The sequence below is a fragment of the Typopeltis vanoorti genome, chromosome 1 (genome assembly GCF_054136105.1).
Source record: "Typopeltis vanoorti isolate ZY-2024b chromosome 1, IOZ_Tvanoo_1.0, whole genome shotgun sequence".
In the NCBI taxonomy this organism is placed as follows: Eukaryota; Metazoa; Arthropoda; class Arachnida; order Uropygi; family Thelyphonidae; genus Typopeltis; species Typopeltis vanoorti.
Genome location: NC_143549.1, coordinates 123230698 through 123250363, shown reverse-complemented (window position 1 = coordinate 123250363; position 19666 = coordinate 123230698). Strand labels below are relative to the sequence as shown.

Genomic DNA, 19666 nt, shown 5'->3' with positions numbered 1-19666 from the left:
TAATTTTCGTGTTTCCAGTTCTTGCATTTAAGTCTCCTGCTAATATTATGTAGTTAAGGAATTAATGTACACCGCTTACGGAAAAATGTGCAGAGAGACATTTCAGTATGGAATATGTATAACACGAACTGCGATGCAGCTCTTACAACGTCTTATCATGCTTAGCACCAAGTGATTCAGGAGTTCTTGAGACAAAACTGGCCCACTCCTCCTTCAGAGCAGAGATAAGGCTTTGTTTCTTTTTCTTGAGAGGGAATTTCGAGCAACAATGCGTCTTCCTATTGCGTCCCAAACGTGTTCTATGGGGCTGAGATCTGGGTAGCATGCTGGCCACTCGATTCGATTAACCACCTTACCGGTCATTATGGATCAAATATGCGTCCTTATACGCTTCGTATCCATCATATATTTCAATGTAATATAAATGGTATTACAATTTTAATACGCACTTCTCATCCATAGTAACTCGGACGTATATATATACGTCCCAGCCGGTAGCGTGGTTCCTCGGTCTCCAGAAACATATCCACTGCTCGTGTACGATATGGTGTGTGTGTGGCATTGTCATCCATAAAAATGAATTATTCGCCCACAGCACCACGGAACAATTGAACATGACGTTGACGAACTTCGTTGTAGTATAGTTCACTGTCATAGTCCCTTTTTTTTCCAGAACTTGTAATTCTGTGCGCCATGATGCACAATGCCTTTCCAAACCATGACCTCATCACTGCCGTGTCTATATCTATTCCTTTCAAGAACTTTCTCGCGATGATAAGTAGTACCACTTTCACACAAGACGAAGTGTCGTCCAGAATCGGAGAAAAGACCAAAACTACTGTCATCTGTAAAGAGTGCATTAGCCCATTGGTGTCTTGTTCGACTTTTATGGATATAAAAGTTGAACATCGTAGAGCACTGAAAACGTTCTCTACGATGACTGTGGACAAAGGGACGCAGATTACAGGCCTTCGAGCGTATAGGCCTACTTGTCGCAGGCGTCTTACCACAGTTTGTCGAGATATCTGCCCATAAATCTGCTTGAATGGAGCCGACTAGCAAGATAACCTACCGTGGTGAGTCGGTTACGTTTTACTGTTACAAAAATCTGTCTTCATGCCCCTTGGTAGAGCGAGGGCAATCTTTTAACGAACGTCTGGAACACATTATATTGGTTTGAAACGCTATCTGGAGCCTTGACACAAAGATGACGTCTTTGAGACATTACAAGCCGTTCAAGTTTGCAACTTTACTCCTTCACGAAAAAAAAAGCTTCCTTCAAACACAATTCGCTTAGCACAGCCTATTGCCTCTTATCCTGTTCAGTGCTACCGCGTTACCCCTTTGCTTGTGATTCGAAAATTTGTATGTGTACCCTCTTTCTACTCGAACTCGTCAGTTATATAAATTGCCACCAGCTGATTGGTCTAAATTTGAGGTTGTAATCTTCAGAAATAGTGTTCATCCTTAGATTTTGGACACCATTGAAGAAGAAGAAGAATTTGGTTTGAAAATTACATCGACAATACTAGCAAAGTTTGATCGATTGGTAGAGCCTCTGCTACCAATGACTCACGAAAAAAGTTAAGCAAGTTTGAGTGCGGTTAGCAGTTGGAAGGAGATCAATCGTTCGATGCTGTTGGCACACTCTCCCTCGACGAGTCTTTGGACTCCCTGGAGGTGTCAAATAATAATAATAATACCACTGAGAAAAAACTCCAAACCGTTTCACAAAAAACTATTTTAAAAGCATTTTTGATTATTATTACTTTTTGATTATTGTAATAATAATTATTATTATTATTACTTGACACCTCCAGGGAGTCCAAAGATTCATCGAGGGAGGACACCTACTCTACAGCTCTCTGTCTCCACCACTCAATCAAACTACATCAACGCCAACTACCGCTCACTACTAATACTAGTATTTCCACAGACAACCACAAACATCCATGCCCACGGCGGAATTCGAACCCGCAGCCTTTTGGCTGGAAAGCGGATACGTTAACCACTCAGCCGACCAGGCCGGCCGACTGGTTAGGGTGTAGGTTAGTGGTTAGCGTTATAATCACTGAATCATGAAATCTATTAAAAGCAACAGTAAATAAATCCGATCACAAGAAAGAACAGCAAAATGATGCTTTGAGAGCAGGAAAAATAAACCTTACATGGAGAATATTTGCGAGACAACGAATAAAAAAAATCAAGACGAAGACATAACATTGGCTACAGTGTGGATGTATCTAGAAAATAATTAAAAGTTTTATTCTAGTCACCCCTCAAGGACAGGCATTACAAACGAATGTAATTAAAGCAAAAACTAAGAACATCGGTGATAACAGTAAATGCAGATTATGCGATTAGACAAATAAAAATGCAGAACATCTGATCAGTGACCATAGCAAAATTGCTTAAACTGATCACAGATACTTCGTGATGAAAGGCCAAGAGCATAATTCGTTGGTATTGAAATTGAAAATTCTCCAGGATTTTGGAATACAAGTTGATTGGCGTTCAACTAAATGTAAACCTGACATTACAGTTAATACTGAACATCAACGAGTTTGAATCATTGAAGTCTCAGTGCCTTGTGATAACAACATCAACAATAAAGATCTAGAAAATATTATTAAGAAATGTCGAAATCTGGTATTGAAATTGTTAGGTTGTGTCTTAAAAAGATCAAGTACATCCCAATTATAAACTAATGTACATGATGCTATTTCAAATAAATAAACAAATAAACTGTTTACGAGATTCAAACATCGATATTTAAACATATATGGCATGTACAAAAAACGATTACTTGTAAGATCCGTATTTTACTTTCTTAGATTCTTGGTTCTGATTAGAATCTGAAATGAACTGTATCACCAGTCTAATTGCTGTGATTGATATCTTTTGTTTTGGCTGTATCTGGAATGCATGAATAATAATAAGAAGAAGAAAAAGAAATCAGAATGATTCATTAATATCTTATAACCATACTATACTGTAGTTCTTTTTTTTTTTTTTTTTTATTAATCCCACAAACCAGAAGCACAAGAACCTAAACACATCACTACCCTGTGTGAAGTGCAGATAAGGATTGAGAAAGAAGAAAGAAGAGAAGAGAACCCCTGTTCTGGAGGCTAAACATGGAATTGCCACTTCAGGCCCCCAGTAAGCAGGATGGGAGTGTTTCGCTGAGTGATGAAGGTCACTACCACCTAGTGCACTAGTTAGCATTTCAAGTATGTTGTTGGTATTTCAGTATGTTTTAGTTTTAGTATGTTCAGTTTAGGGATCCCAGATATATTGGAAAAAAATATGGGACACTTATGACTGAGGGTGAAAGTTTAGTATGCGCATCCATCACATATGCCAGTTTTACAAAATGATTCTAACTTTACCAAGTGTGTGCGTGGTAAGGTTTACTATGCACACACTTTACTAAGTATAAGTAAAAACAAATAGTAAATCCAGTTGTTAGGCTGCATATTTTCATTAAGCCACTTTAAGTTGCCTTCAAATGGTTTTTTAAGTAATGCTTTTCTCACCTGACAATATTCTTATTAATCAATCAGTCTTGCTCACTCTTGCAATACTTTTCTGAAGAATGAATTTCACTTAACAATTGTTTGTTTTTAAGAATCATGTCATGAAAAGCTACACAATCCTCACTGAAGAATGATTTCACAATAACCATTCATTTTACAGTTTTTACAGACAATTTGTTTTTCTCATCAGTCCACAGTGTGTTCACGCGAGAAAATAATCTTTCGACACACGCATTTGTTCCAGGGATACACATAACGAACTCCACTACTTTCTTTAAATTTGATAGTTCTCCTTCAACATTTTTTAAGAGATCCATCCAGACTTCATCTAAATGTTTGGATTTCAACATGTCCTTCACTTCACTATCTTCTTTGTACTTCAGAGCTGTTTTCACTATCATTACTTCATCAAACAAATGAGATTCAACAATTTCGTTATGACAGCGGTCTGATTAATAGTTTTGACTGTTTGAATAACATTTTCCTAACATAATGCTGTTCTCAGTTTCACCCAACGCATACTGTCTAATTTCAGCATATACTGTGACCATTCTTTTATATATGGCACACATGTGTTGTAGAAATCAATTTTATGAGATTGGAATGCCTTTTCACTAATCAATCCTTCCTCTTACAACTCAAGAAATAGCTTCTTTCCGGTGGTTGTTGTCAAATTTTCATCTCTTCTCATTTCAATTTTTCCAACCAGTGACTGTATAATTGACTGTGCTTCAATGAAAGATATCGTTTCGCCTTCCATGCTCCTGATAGTAGTATGGAAAATTTCACATTGCAACTTCAAAAAAGTGGAAAACAGCTTCGACACTGGGTTCTGGAAAAAGTCTTTCAACATTGTTGGACATTTATCTATTGAAAGAAAATAGGCTTTAAGTCCTTCCTACATTTCATTCAACCTTTTGATAGCTGGATGCAATGACAGCCACCTTGTCTTTGAGTGTTTTAGACCTGTTTTATACTCATTGTCCACAAATTCACAAAATTCTTTTAGGGACTAGACTCTTACAGAGTATATATAAAAGTGTTGAAATATTTTAGCTATAAGCCTCAATGTCTACAGGCAATGTATCAGCTGCAGTTTGCACAGCATTGTTTAAAATATGAGCTAAGCAATCAACTCCAATCAATCCGCGGCCAAACTTAGTTCTCAATTTATGGTACACGTTGTTTTTTCCCTTTCTCGAGCATCCACCGAAGTTAGTATTAGTATTGTCCACTGACAAACTATGACTTTATCTTTAATCTTCCAAGATTTTAACAAGTCCCATATGTAATCCGTAAGTCGTTCTGCGCTTTCACTTGGAAGGTCTGTAAATTCTAGAATCATGGTTTTAACACCTTTTTCTGGAAGGAAATATCGAACTATCAATGGCACTAATTTTGAAGCACCATGGTTTGAAGCATCAATCAGAATGGATATATAATTTGCTTTCTCCCTTTCAGTTTGAATTGCTTGGTTGCAAATGGAGCCAAAACATTTACAATTAACACTTGTGTTTTTGTTTGCCCACACGTAAATTTTCTATCATATAACTTACGTATTATTTTAGATGTACAATCCATTGATCGAAAACTCTGGTTGGGAAAAACACGTGTGATACGCGAAAGTTGCTTCTTCTGCAGCAAGATTCTTTTCCACTTCCCCCATCTCTTTCTTGGTAAAGAAATCACTGACTTTTGCACTTGTACTAGCTCGAGATACAGATTTATGTCTTTTCGTAGCAATGCGCTGAGTAATGTTGGACTTAGCGCCATGCTCGACGCTAAACAAGCCACCACAAATCGTACACTCCACTTTATCTGTCTCGCCCAATTTAGTAGATTTTTTTTAAAAAAACGAAAATTGAGTTTTTAAAGCGTCTGTATAATCACACTTCCTTTTCGGCATTTTCAACGTTCAACAGGGCCACAGGGGAATTGAAAAACCATACATTTTAACAGCAGCCGTGCAGTAATTAATACTCTGCAAGCACCAACCTGTTTCTCTCTGAGAAAGCTTCTAAAATGGCGTTGGCCAAGCGGACCCTTCCGTGCTATTTAAAGCTGACCAATATCACGGCACACGCCAAAATGTCAATGCACATGCGCACTGTTCTAACGAACTTATCATTGGTGCAGTGTTGTTATCACTCGCCTTGAGAAAATAACAACGCGTCTACAGTTCCCTGTAATGACGAAGAGCGATGTTTGTAATAGAATAGAAATTGTAACTCATCGATTTTGTTATTCAGTTTTGAACTCTAAAATACAGGAAAAAAAGCTGTCCCGAAGAGTTTTCTCGGGACAACTGGATGCATTAGCCAAAAACGGGACAATCCCGTAATTTACGGAACATCTGGGATCCCTAGTTCAGTTCAATATGTTTTAGTTGGTATTTCAAGTATGTTTATAGTATAGTATGCTATACTATAGTGTACTTATATTGTGACTTCTAAGCATACTTATAAATACTTGCAGTATATACTTATACTATAGTGTACTTATATTTTTATATATTTCTAATAGTAATATTTTAGTACTACAAGTACTTATATTTTTATATATTTATAATGCTATCATATCCTATTTCCTCAGCCATATGGCTGGTGGGGATAGCTATATGCTACCATACTAGGGAGATGATTATGAGCAAGGTGGTTTCCCGTTGCCTTCCTTGCCATAGTATATTTTTATGACTGTATTCGTGTGTGTTTATTTACGGAACCAGTTTGCCTGTTTTGAGGGATGAAAAACCCTAGTGACTGGGAGAAAAAAAAACCTTCACCTCCGTATGAGATCGGTTAATTCACCTTTAGTCGAAAGAGACCAGATAAAGGTTCCTCACGTCACTGACGGGAATCGAACCCAGGTCTTTCCGACCAAAGGGCTTCATCTGTACTGACTGAAATACGAAGGCTCCATTTATAATAATAATAAATAATAAAAATAACAAAAATATATGAAAGGTTTTCTTCTTTGCTATTCAGCTGAAAATTCACAATCCTTTTTATTTTCATTTTATTTTATTTATTATAATTTTATTAATAATTATTTATTTATTTGCTACTCTAATTCCTGTTAGAGAGAAAACAATTACTATATCTTCACTTTCTGGATCAGCCTCTGATAGGATTTTTTGCTAATTCGAATACAAATATAGTACCTTTCTATTCACAGAGTGACACATCCATGAGCAGTACCTATTATTGGACAGGAAAGAAATCTAACGGAAGGGTGAAGTCCGTTATTATTATATTATATTATATTATATTATATTATATTATATTATATTATATTATATTATATTATATTATATTATATTATATTATATTATATTACAAATCCACAGAAAAGTTTCCCTTACCTTGAGGTTCTTTAACAGGTAATGAAGTAGTTCTTCGTTTGCGATCGAAACTGTGATCATGTTCGTGATGTGGGTGATGATGGTGATGATGATGATGATGTGAGTCTCTACTCTTGCTAACTTTATGTGAAGCACTTTTTAAATCTGAGATCTCTCTTTTCTTACTAACTTTTGGGATGTCACTATGATTATGATGGGAATGATAATCCTCAAATTTATCTTCCTTCTTATGGGCAGAGAGGTCGTGGTCTTTAATAATAATACCGCCAAGACCTAAGTTTTCAAGAAGATGTTCAAATCCTTCAAATGTCATCATTCCTTCATGTCCATATTTGTTGAAGAGTTCATTAAGAAAGAATCGGTGGTCCACAGTTTCAGAAGAAAATTGAGAACGTTCTCGGTAAGGATAGGATTCATCAAGATCATGATGATTATGGTGTCCTTTTGTGGAGCAGCAACATCCCATCATGAGGGAACACATGAGAAAACATGCAAAATTATTCTTCGAGGGATCCATTATTATAAGCTGTGATGAAGAAAATAACTGATTTGAGAGTGTCGCAGTAGAAGAGGTAGCAAGGCTTCACCCCAGTTTAGCGAATGCTGATATGCTGGAAAAGGAAATATACATTTCATGACACAAGTAGATTGTCAAGGAATATTTTTTTATTTCTATACAATTTCTGAAAGAAGTGCTAATACCATTAATAATAAATATATAATAAATAGTAAAATAAATAATAAAATGCATTAGCTAATTTTTAAAATAAATAAAGAATTATTATTACTATTTATTTATTTAATACTTGTACTTGCGAAGTTGCTTGAAGCTGTAATTCCTTAGTATTCCTCATATCATCCTTGAAAACCTTCATCGAAGATGCTCCCTCACAATATCCACTGACAGTTTATTCCATATACTTACCATATGCTATGAAAAGAGCCTGAATCTCACATGCTTCCTGACCACATCCTTACTCATCTTCCATGGATTACCTGAGTTCTCTTTCCGCCTGCCATCAGCTGCAAAATATTCCCTATGTCTATAGTGCAAGATTTCCCCTTACTAGGGTGAATGTTTCTACCATTGACGAGCTGTTTGGGCGAGAGGTTAGCATAACTGCAATCCAACAGGCTGCGGATTCGAATATCGCCTTGGATATGGATGTTTGTCATCGTCATTTAGTGCAAAATAAATGCGAGACCACTGCCCTGATTTTTTTTTAGGCCAGAATGGCTTGAAAAAATTCCATGTTTTGTTTCTAGCGTAGGCATTCTGGATTTTGTAAAAAAAAAAAAAAAATTAAACAAAAATACACGAAATTAATAGAAGAAACTCATAGTCCACCCACGGTACTAATGTAGTGTAGTTTACAACCTTTTGTCTCCTATTTCTCAAACTCTGAAAATAAATTTCCACAGCCCAGATATGATTTCGATTAACGAGTGCTGGATCTTTCAACAAATTTCTCATATCCATGAAACCCAGATGACCATGTATGAGTACTTCAGTCCAAATGAGATCTTATCGAGGTATTGTAAAGTGAGAGAATAAGTTTTTTGATTTCTAAATATTAGGGTTTTTTCCAACATTGCAGTTATCCGATGTGATATCTTAACACCTTCAGTGTAGCTTTCAAACATTAACTTACTGTTGCCCTAGGTAATCATTAGTATCGTAATCAGTGGCTCTTACAGGTATTTAAGCGACGACGACCTCCCAAGTATCCTTGGCTTTCGTAACCATAATTACATGATGCTAACAATCCATAGTTTCTTGGAGACAAACCCCGACACCTCCATATGAGACGAGTTAACTCACCTTCCGTTGAAAAAATATTGATAAAGGTTCTTCTCATCCTAGATGGAATTCGAATCCAGGTGTTTCCAACCAAAGGGCCTCGTCTATACCGACTGAACTACGGTGACTCACCCCTAGGTAATAGCTTCCACAAGCATTTGCAGCAAATTCTCAATATAATACTCAGTGTGCAATGTCTTCAGCCAAAAATGCAGAACCTTGCACTTAGCAACATTAAATGTACATATTAAAATTTGTCAAAACATGAAATAGTCTGTTCAAGTTAGCATGCATGTACTGCGTATTAGTTATTTTCTATTATTATTTGGATATTCCGTCAGAATATCCAAATTATTCAATCATTCAAGCATATAATCGAATGTTTTCTTCCATCCCTAATGCCATTAATATATAAGTTAAACAGGAGTGATTCGAGAACAAAACCTGTGATACTTCACAAGTCACCCTCATTCTCTTGGATTTAGCACCTCCATATATCCTTCTTTTATACTTGTCTGATAGGTTTGTGGTTATTATGCGTACTTTTTCCCTGAGCTTATATGGTAATTTCTTGTTTGAAATTCTGTCAAAGTGCTTTGGCAAAATCTAAAATAGTTATTGTGCAGCCATTCCCCTAATCCATCTAGGTAATTCTATTGGAAAATGTGAGTCGATTAATAAAACAAGATTCACCTTTCATAGTCAAGCTATCCTCTAGAAAGGATCGAAGTTATCACGTACTCTGAATGCAGTTCTTATCTTCCTCTATAATATCTTAATACGAGAGTGGTTTGAAAAGATCTTGACCTCGACCATAAATGGCGTATCGGCAAGATTTTTTTCTATAAGTTGGTACATCTGTCATAAGCATCCATGTGAAATTGCAAGTCATTCTCTCAAGTAGTTTATTTAATACAGCTGTCTGAAGCAAAAGTGTTGTTTGTATCCCTTGAAATGGATAAAAATGAGTATTGCGGTTATAAAAATTCTTTGTAAAAGAAGCTTTAACGCCAAATGAAATTCATTCGAAGTTCATAAAAGTTCATTCGAAGTTCATAAAAGTTTATGGGCACTCTTCCTTCGTTTTCGACAATTAAGAAATTGGCTGCAGAGTTTAAACGTGGCCGTACCAGCCTTAAAGATCTTGACCTCGTACATGTATACATGTATGATCCACGTGAAGGACGTCCAAAAAGTGCAACAATAACACCAGAAATCATTGCTCAAGTACACGATATGGTATAAAATGACCGATTAGTCAAAGTGAGTGAAATTGCTGAGACTATAGGCATTTCAAAAGAACGTGTAGGATATAGTTTGCATGAAGAATTGCATATGAAAAATCTGTGCGCATGATGGGTGCCTCGCTTGCTCACAGCAGATCAAAAACGCACTCGCATGAAAATCTCTGAACAGTACTTCGAGTGTTTTAACAAGAATAAAACTGATTTTGTGTGTCGATTTATTACTGTGGATGAGACTTGGATTCACTATTACCCACCAGAATCCAAACAGCAGTCAAAACAGTGAACAGAAGCCTGTTGTTCAGCGCCAAAAGAAGACAAAGTCGGTTCCATCAGCAGGAAAGGTCATGGCATCAGTGTTTTCAGATTATAAAGGTATTTTGTTTATTAATTATATTGAAAAGAGTAAAACAATAACCGGGGAATAATATTCCGATCTTTTAACCAGACTATACGAAAAAATTCGTGAGCAAAGACCGGTTTGCAGAAGAAAAAAAATAAGATCCCAAAACAGATGTGTCTGTGAAATAGAAGAAAAGTCAGTTTGAAATCTCTATTTTCATACACTATTTTTCAAAACTAAGAGCTCCGTCTTTTTGAAAAAAGACGGAGCTCTTAGTTTGCAAAGACCTGTGTTCTAATCCTGTCTAGGACATGAGGAACTTTATCAGAGCTTTTCAATCAATGGTGAGTTAATTGATCTTATACGAGGGAGGAGGATTTTTCTCTCTCCGAAAAACTCGAGTTTGAGTTTTTCGTCCCCCAAAACAGACAAACCGGCTCCGTGAACACGCATATCTACAGACAACGTACTCTCACTTAGGAAATGCAGCAGATGAGTGGCAAGCAGGCTGCATTAATTGCCTAAAATCCATAATTAGAGGATTCAACCCGTCTTCGATGGACGAGAAGATGAATGGATTTCACAATTATCTGCTTTTATATATATATATATATATATATATATATATATATATATATTGAAGACAGTGGAAGAATCAATACGAGAGGACGACCGGTAAGCGATGCTGCGAGGTGATCGCACCACACACATGATAATAATTTCACTTAGACTTTCCTTACTTATTTTTTGTTTCTTTTTCTTTTGCTCAGATTTTGGCACCATAATGACACATTTTGCCCAAATTGGCGATATTCCATCCTATAAAACAGAAATCTTTGCGTCTGAAGTGATAACGTGATATTAAACGTGATAACTTTCATATTTAGTTTCATATTCATACGTTAAAGATAAGTAATTCAAGAAAAATATAACCATCGTTTTGAAGTTTTAGTGAGAAAATAAAGAGACAAAAGGAAAAGGCGACTGAATAAAAAGGAGTTTAAGAGCTATGAAATTTGGAATGAAAATCAGGAATAAAAACACACAAAAAAAGAGAGTCCATTTTCAATCGGTAGCTTATAGGACAAGTAAAACAACTTTTTAGGATTGCAAATATAAGTACGGAAATAGTCAGTATAAAATAAACTGTCTACCCACTATTTCAGGAAGCCCGTAAAATGCGGAGCCGGTGAATAAATTTATGTAGAATAAAAGAAAATCAGCCAAAACGCTCAACTAGCAATATTCAAGACAGTGTTCAAACTAGTTTTAATTTGTGGACCTGGGAGTTAGGTTAGAAATAGAGCAGTTGAACTTTTGATGGAGTTCATAGATATGATATTTAAGAATTGGACATTGTTAGCAATCAACAATGTGTGTGCATAAAACTAATCTAAGATAGCATGGTCACTTAAACAGAATGAGAGAGGAAATGATTGCAAAATAGATGTTTGATGCTCAGAATGCTAGGAAAAATTTCATATTCTAGGAGGTTTGATATACTCAAATATTGGAAACTTAACAAAACAATTAATTAATTTGGTAAGATAACCTAAAATGGTGATAGTAAGTTAGCAGTAATGTAAATTTAATTAATTAGTGCTGTTACAGTATTTTCTTCTCTTCTTGAGAGATTTTATCAGAAACTGATGATGACAGAATTTGTAAACTTACTATCAGTTCTGTTCTCCATCGAAAACTTTCGGTCTCAGTGATTGTAATCAGTGCAGCTGTCTAAGGTAGCGGTTATAATAATGCGACCTTTTACTTCCTACTAAAATTAATAATAAATATAATAAATTTAGACAGGCTGATAAAACAATGTGACCCTGAACTCGATAACTTTCTAATCAATAATATTAGTGCGAAGGGATAAATGTCTTTCAGCAGAGACGTCGCCAAAGGATGTGAGGTGATTTCGGTAAAAGATACCAGAAAAATGATGACCCATTGCAATGCATTTATTTCTTGCAGCTTCTTTTAAAATAAAATGCATAATGAAAAGAAGAAATGCTAAAATATTATTATTGTGCTTAATATAAAAATTGTTATTTTAATAATAATCAGTTGGTTCAGGCCATTTTAGTTATGTTTTACACTGAAGCTAGCAGCTTACTAATATCACTTTTGTTTTTCAGCGAGTTCCTCTAGAGCTCCAGCTGGAAAAGAATTTGAAATTTGACGGTTGGATTCTTTATTGAAAGTTGTTCAACTATGTCTATTATGGTTTTAAACTAGAAACTTTTCAATTGTAAATTATGCGAAACGATGCCAAAGGTTACAAAATATTATTCTGCTATGTCATACAAAACTAGAAAATTAGTAGCAATATGCAAAAACCGGAAAATATGATAACGAAATAGCATTAGATCAGAGACACCATGAATTATAATTAATGATTGTCAGGATTATTATCAAAATCAATATAAAATTAATCGTATAAAAAGGGTTGCATATTAGGAGATTGCGTATACCCGACTATGAATGCATTGTTTAAACACAAGTTTAATCAATATGCAAATATAAAAATCGATAAAGAGCCAAGAGGCTATTTTTCCGGCGGCGTAAATTAAGTTAAGGGGATAATAAATCGCTCATTATTTTAAAGCCGGATACGAAACTCGGAGATCGAAATCTAAGAGTTTCATGTCGAAGAACTATCGGCGAGTCCAAGCGTTAGTCAACACCTGGGTGGTACAACACTAGGGCAACTCGGAGCAAAGGTGGAGCAAGATCCATTACTATCCCTAGTGTTGCCCTAGTGTTGTACCACCCAGGTGTTGATTTACGCTTGGACTCGCTTTACGTTTGGATTACGCTTGGATTTACGCTTGGATAGTTCTTCCGCATGAAACTCTTAGATTTCGATCTCCGAGTTTCGTATCCGCTTTAAAATAATGAGGGATTTATTATCCCCTTAACTTAAATATAAAAATCATTAGAACGAAAACGCTAGGACACTGAAATTAATGCTCACCGAAGACAGTTCATTTTTAATTATTATATTTTCTTTCAAATTTTATGTTAACTGTTTTAATTTTTTAATCATCGGGATGCTTATTTATGGATCATTTTTTAGGTTATCATTTTAGCTCCTAGTAGCTTACGATGCTGAGTTTCTATTGTATTTGCTTTTGGACTGATTTATCTATTATGAGAGAAGGAAAAAAAAAAACTATTATTGAAGAACACTTACCTCCAATGCGTAAGAATGGTTGCAGATGCTATGAACTCTTCATTTCCCAACCAAAGTAACTAGTGATGAATTTACAGCACCACGAAGGCATGCTATTCGCTGACTGACAACGCAAACATAAATGTCAGTCATCAGATATCAGTTTCCAAACGAAGGCACGTGGATGATCATCGTTTCACAGTGGAATAGAGATGAATGATTACATTTCAGAATACCGATTAAGAGATAAGAAATCTCTACACACTACCAAAAAGGAAATGAAGGAAATAAATGTCATTTGCAAATTTGTGTGACGTATTTACAGGAGCGGAATTTATATAGCACTTATCAAAGATTCCTCTCGCCTCTTTTTGGTTAAAACTTTGCATTTTGTAGCAAGCAGTGCAAACTTAAAGGGACATTTGTATGCGCCTGAAATAAATACGATCGCACAGAATAAATACAGATTTTTTTTTTTTAGATATAGTAGATATAGCTGATTACTGAAAGTATTTGCTAATTTCGGGGTGGGGGGGGTGGGAATAACATAGTGAAACTAACCTTTCAAAATGAAATCCAATGACTATGTCCACGCATTCACTGGCATTATAGTTAACTTACGAAGTATTTTTTACTTTACTGTTCCTTCCACACGATATGCTAATAAAGTTTCAGATCATCTTTGGAGATTCGAATCTTACACGACTGAATTATTAACAGAACAACGACAAGAGTTCCAAATGTTCATGAAAGAAACTGCAGCGTCACAAAAGATCAAAGTTTTCATTGAATTGACCTTGTGACCATTGAACCCGTGGGTTTACACATGGCATATCGATACCTCATCTTATCATGTGTTGGGCTTTTTTTTTTTTCATCTGACATTATTTCGTGAAGTAAAGAGAAACGAGAGAATATACAGATCTGAAATTGCATTTTAAGTTCATGATAATGGATTTAAACAGCGAGGGAATTTATGTCTAGGACCTAAATATGAAATGCCGATGATTTACGCGTACTTTATATTTCGTTTATTCTTTCAGATCTTTCGTAATCTTGCGTATATGCTTTCAAAATAATTGAAATTCTCTTGTGATCTCATCTGTCTTTAAACGCTAGCAGTTGTTAACAGTAATAAATTTTCGACATTAATAAAGTTTCGACTATCTTGAAGAGACTGATTCGATAATTTTTAATTTAATATTCACAGTATAAATGAATATTGTTTTATAATATACCTTTTTATAGCTTTTATTATTATTGTTTTTGTTTAAATTCAAGAATTTGGAAAAGTAAGGTACTAACAAAAGTAAAAATATCCCAATCTTTGACCAATAATAGCATATACATGTTACAGAAGAATGGAAGCATTAAAAATACTAGAAATAAATATGACGTGTGAAATGAAAATGAAAAGAAATAGTAATAAACATAATTTGAGAGACAACTAAAAAAGGAAAATATTTTTGAAGAATGTCTCTCAATAATGGAATGAAAAAAAAAAAGAGATCGGAATAACCTTGAATATATAAATGGAATGGGCTCAGAAATCATAGCCAAATTATTGGTAATAAAATACAAAAAAGATAATTGAGGGGGAAAAAGATGGTTGGACTGTTTACATATTGAAATATTGTATGGTAAGCAAGTTTAAGGCTTAAATTAAAAATAAGACTTTATATATATATATATATATATATATATATATATATATATATATATATATATATATATATATATATATATATATATATATATATACTCGTGATCTTATATATATATATAAAATCACGAGTGTGGTACCAAGATTAGGCAGGGATGAATTAAACAAAATAGCGATTATAGAAAATGGAATGATGTCAAGATTGTGTGAAAACTCTTGTAAAGAAATGAAACTGAATATTCATTTTATGAATATCTGGGATGAGTTTGATAAAAGGTAGGAATTTTTTTAGAGGGGTAGTTTGCACAACAGATTGAGCGAATTTAGAATATTTATTGATAATGGATAGAGTAAATGTTCAAAAACAGGGGAATGGAATTTGCTAGGGAGGAAAGTGATAGAGTCAGCTGTTAATAGTACTACGGTCAATAATCGCTGTGAATGTGGGATTAATTGTTCTCAGAAAATAAACTGTCTACAGAGTGGGCTAATTAACACAGGAAAGTTATGGGAGGAAGGGAATATTGCAGTTCATGAGAATTTGTATGACCAAATACATAACAATGGGAAAAAATTTTTCACATGCCAGTAGTAGATATTCAGAATAGCAAATTATTATTAATAATTTATATATTTATGTATTATCAATGTATTATGTATATAATGTATTTAATTTTTATTTATTTTTTATGTATATTTAAATACATTGGAATGTATTTAGTTTAAATATTATTTCAGATATGTTAATTCTTTTATAATAAAATATATTTAAACATATTTAAATATATTTTTTTAAATATCGCACCTTTTTGAATATCGCACTGGAAATGGAAAATATGCAAAGCTCTAGCATGCCCGACTGCTTTTAGAAGCGCATACTGAATATGTTTTCTTTTGAATATTAAATGGTAAAAAAACATATGTAGGCGCTCGACTAGAATCGCTCAAGACAGTACAAAAATAGTAAAGAAACAGAAAAATAAATTAAAAAAAAACTCCTCTCGAACAACAGAATAGATGAGCAGAACGGAACCAAGAACTGTTCATTCTTGGCAATTACCTAAATTTTAATCTTTACAACACATGTCAATGAGGTGCTGAACAATATCGAGAGAATTCAAAACCTGTCTGGAAGCTGTATTGCCGTTTGCATGAGAACTTCAAGATTTCTTGCACATGTCACGTTCCACAGGTTTTTCTCAATCCTGGTATAGCATAATTATCCATGGAAGATCGTTCGTGGTTTTAAAAATCCATTGTCCCTCCGTAGGTTTTCTCCTGCTTACATTTCCATCTGCAATTGACCCTTTCCATATTTACCACTTTTTCTCATCCTCCTATGACTTGAGTATTTCAGAATGCTCATTCGATACACAGATGTATTTATACAATGAAAAACGCTCAATAAAATTAAAAGCAGATGCATAGGGACTCTATGGTATTGGGACAGTTTCAAAGGGTGCCGCGATCAGAATGGCGCCAGTGACAGGATACCTTACCATTTATTGAAATTGTCATGGCTAAAAAAATAAGGCGTGTAACTGTGAATCTGCTAAGGGGCTCCAAAAATCGAACTACTGCACTGATTATTAGGTAGTTTTGAGTATGGGAAGAGAACCCACAATATATGAAATATCCACTTTTATTTATTGTTAAGTGGAACTTCTCATACTATGTTACAAATGCAGCTTTGCTTTTCGTTCTTTCTTTTTGTGGGTGAGGCATTCTATTGCGCTTGGTTATTGTGCTTTGCTAAGGCTTTTGACAGAATACAGCATGGTAGACTGTTGCATAAATTGGAGTATATGGGTTTGGGTTATAGAATATTAGCGTGGATAAGAGGATAGCCGACTGAGAGATATCAAAAAGTCGTATACGGGGGATGTGAGTCTGCAAGATTTAAGGTAACCAGTGGTATAACTACAAGGATCAGTGCTTGGTCCACTGTTATTCAATCTGTACATTGATGTCATTGGGAAGAATTTGACAAGCGACATACAGCTATTTGCTGATGATAATGCTGATGATATAAAGATTGGTAGGATAATCAGGAATGCTGCTGATACTTGTAGAATGATTTGAATGGGCTGGAATTGTGCGCATGGGAAAATGGATGTCAGTTCAATGTCAGTAAATGTAAAGTGATTCACTTCGGCGTGATTAGATTCAGTGTCGTATAATATTGATGGTGGGATTATGTTTGAAGAAACTGACGAGGCTAGCGATCTTGGAGTGTTAGTAGATAGGAAGTTGAAGTTCACGGGCCCATGTAGCAAAGATTGCAAATACAACTCAAAAGATAATTGCAATGCTGAAACGAACATTCACATGTAAAGATAAGGATGTCATTTAGCCTCTTTACAAGGCATTGATAAGACCTCACTTGGATTATTGTGAGCAGGTCTGGTCTCCTGGTTTCCGTTGTGACTCTGATATATTGGAGAGAGTGCAAATGAGAGTGTTAAAATGATATCAGGATTATGGAACACCTGATTATGAAGACAGATTGAGTATTTGTAGACTGCAGGCACTAGCAAACAGGAGAAAGAGCGGGTATTATGATTGAGACTTTCAATCTTCTGAAAAGGTCATACAGGATTTCAGTTGATGGAATTTTTCAATTTATGGATAGCGGGGAAAGGACAAGAGGGCATCATCCTTGGTAGCTAAGAATGAATGCTGCTAAGAAGGGGGTGAGGGCTACAGTTTTCTCTCATAGGGTGGTGCGTGATTGGAATGGATTGCCATTGGATGTTGTGAATGCAAGCAGTGTGAATGAATTCAAGATTAAGTATGATAGCTGGTGCGTGTTGTATGTGGCCTCCCTCGATGAGTTCTTGACTTCCTGGAAGTATCTCTCAATAATAATAATTATTATTTATTTTTCGATGAAAACATTTCCTCTAATAAGAATATAATAATTTAAGGGACATATTTAATTAAAAATTGAATATGTCCTTTAAATTATAATATACAATCGTTCTTCGAACCCTCACTGTAACTTATTCTCGAAACCGGAACCAACCTAGTGAAGAAGAGGCTGAAGATGGGGACAGCGCTGTTTACTTTATCTCACTTTCTCAGCCCTTCTTATTCATTACCAGAACCTTGAAAATACTTGGCAAAAACAGCTGGGCGTTCCGGTGATCTTAATAATAAGGCAGATAAAAATTAGGTCATTGAATTCTTGAATTACTCTTTGATGCGACTTCGCAACTGAGAAAGCAAAATATAATAAAGGATAGCAAAAGTAGGGTAAATTAATGCATCAAATGGTGTTTTTATTCAACGGTATAAATATGCAGAGATGTATTTCATATCGTTCTTTAAATAAACCAGGATCATACATACAGTGACCATATTTTTTTGGAGAAAATAAAGAACAAATCAGAAACTGTTTCATAATAAAAAAAAAGCAGGTTGGGTTTATTTGTTTCACTAAAACTTTATAAACTAAACTTTTTAAACTAAAGCTTCATAACATTTATTATAAAATATGAGCATATACCATTTTAAACAATCACATTATTACATAAAAAATTTAATTTTGATACTTTTCATAAGAAAATGTTTTTTAATAAATCAGGTTTGTGTTTTAAAAATTCATAAAACTTTATAGAATTCATGTCAAAGTTGCATTTGGTATAAATGCATGCTTTCAATGTTTCGATTTTTAATTTTTTTTTTTTTTTTTTTTTTTTCACTGCTCCACATATTGTTCACCAATGAAAACACTCGTTCAGTGGGGGCATTAGATCCAGGGAGACATAAGCAAAATTCAACGATTTTTAAATTGTTTTTACAAAGATACGTGTTTATCTGTGAAATATTTAAAATTTTCAACCGATCTACGTTGGCAGGACTCATGTTGTCGCCATTCTTCGATCCTTTCACTAGTGACATAACTTTTAATACACGAAACTTCATCAAATAGTTCGTCATTTATATTTAAGTTCCAGCGAATGGAAATGAACAAAAACTCTTTCCTCGATCTTCGCCCACAGAGGGATTTCTCGTAGTAGGACTCATTCAAATACTCCATTTCCACGAAAATAATTAATGCAGGTTTTGGTGAAATTTATGAATTGCATCTAAAGACGTTGGCATCAATATTCAATTTACTATTTCAATTCACAAAATAAAGGACAAAATGGCCATTTTAGAAAAAAATCTAAAGGACAGAGTAGTGAAATAAAGGGCTGTTCTCTTAAATAAAGGACGTATGGTCATCGTAGTCATACAGGATTTCAAGATACAAAATCCTTATACCTGATGTAGGTTATATTTTGTCTCTTTTATGAACGAACTGTTTATAAACAATTTATATAAAAAACTGTTTTATAAATAGTTTATATAAAAAACTGTTTTATAAACAGTTTGTTTATAAATAAAATTTTATAAAGAGTTATCCGAAACTACTTTTTTGAAGACAGGTGGCAGGCAGCCTCAATCTTTTAGTTTGCACTTATAGTAATCCCAAGGTAACAAGAGAGACACAGAGAGAGAGAGAGAGTGAGTATGATAGACAACTTCCGCCAGT

At 34.6% G+C, this 19666-nt stretch overlaps 1 protein-coding gene across 2 annotated transcripts in view; it reads right to left on the bottom strand.

Annotated features, from left to right (window-relative positions):
* LOC150110378 (zinc transporter ZIP10-like) overlaps positions 1 to 19666 on the bottom strand; it is a 194735-nt gene that overhangs the window by 108939 nt on the left and 66130 nt on the right. For both annotated transcript variants that reach the window (XM_090399110.1, XM_090399120.1), the window contains exon 3: positions 6901 to 7511. In XM_090399110.1, coding sequence (XP_090255236.1) covers positions 6901 to 7417 — 517 coding nt within the window. In that variant the 5' untranslated portion in view covers positions 7418 to 7511. The remainder of the gene's footprint in view (positions 1 to 6900; positions 7512 to 19666) is intronic.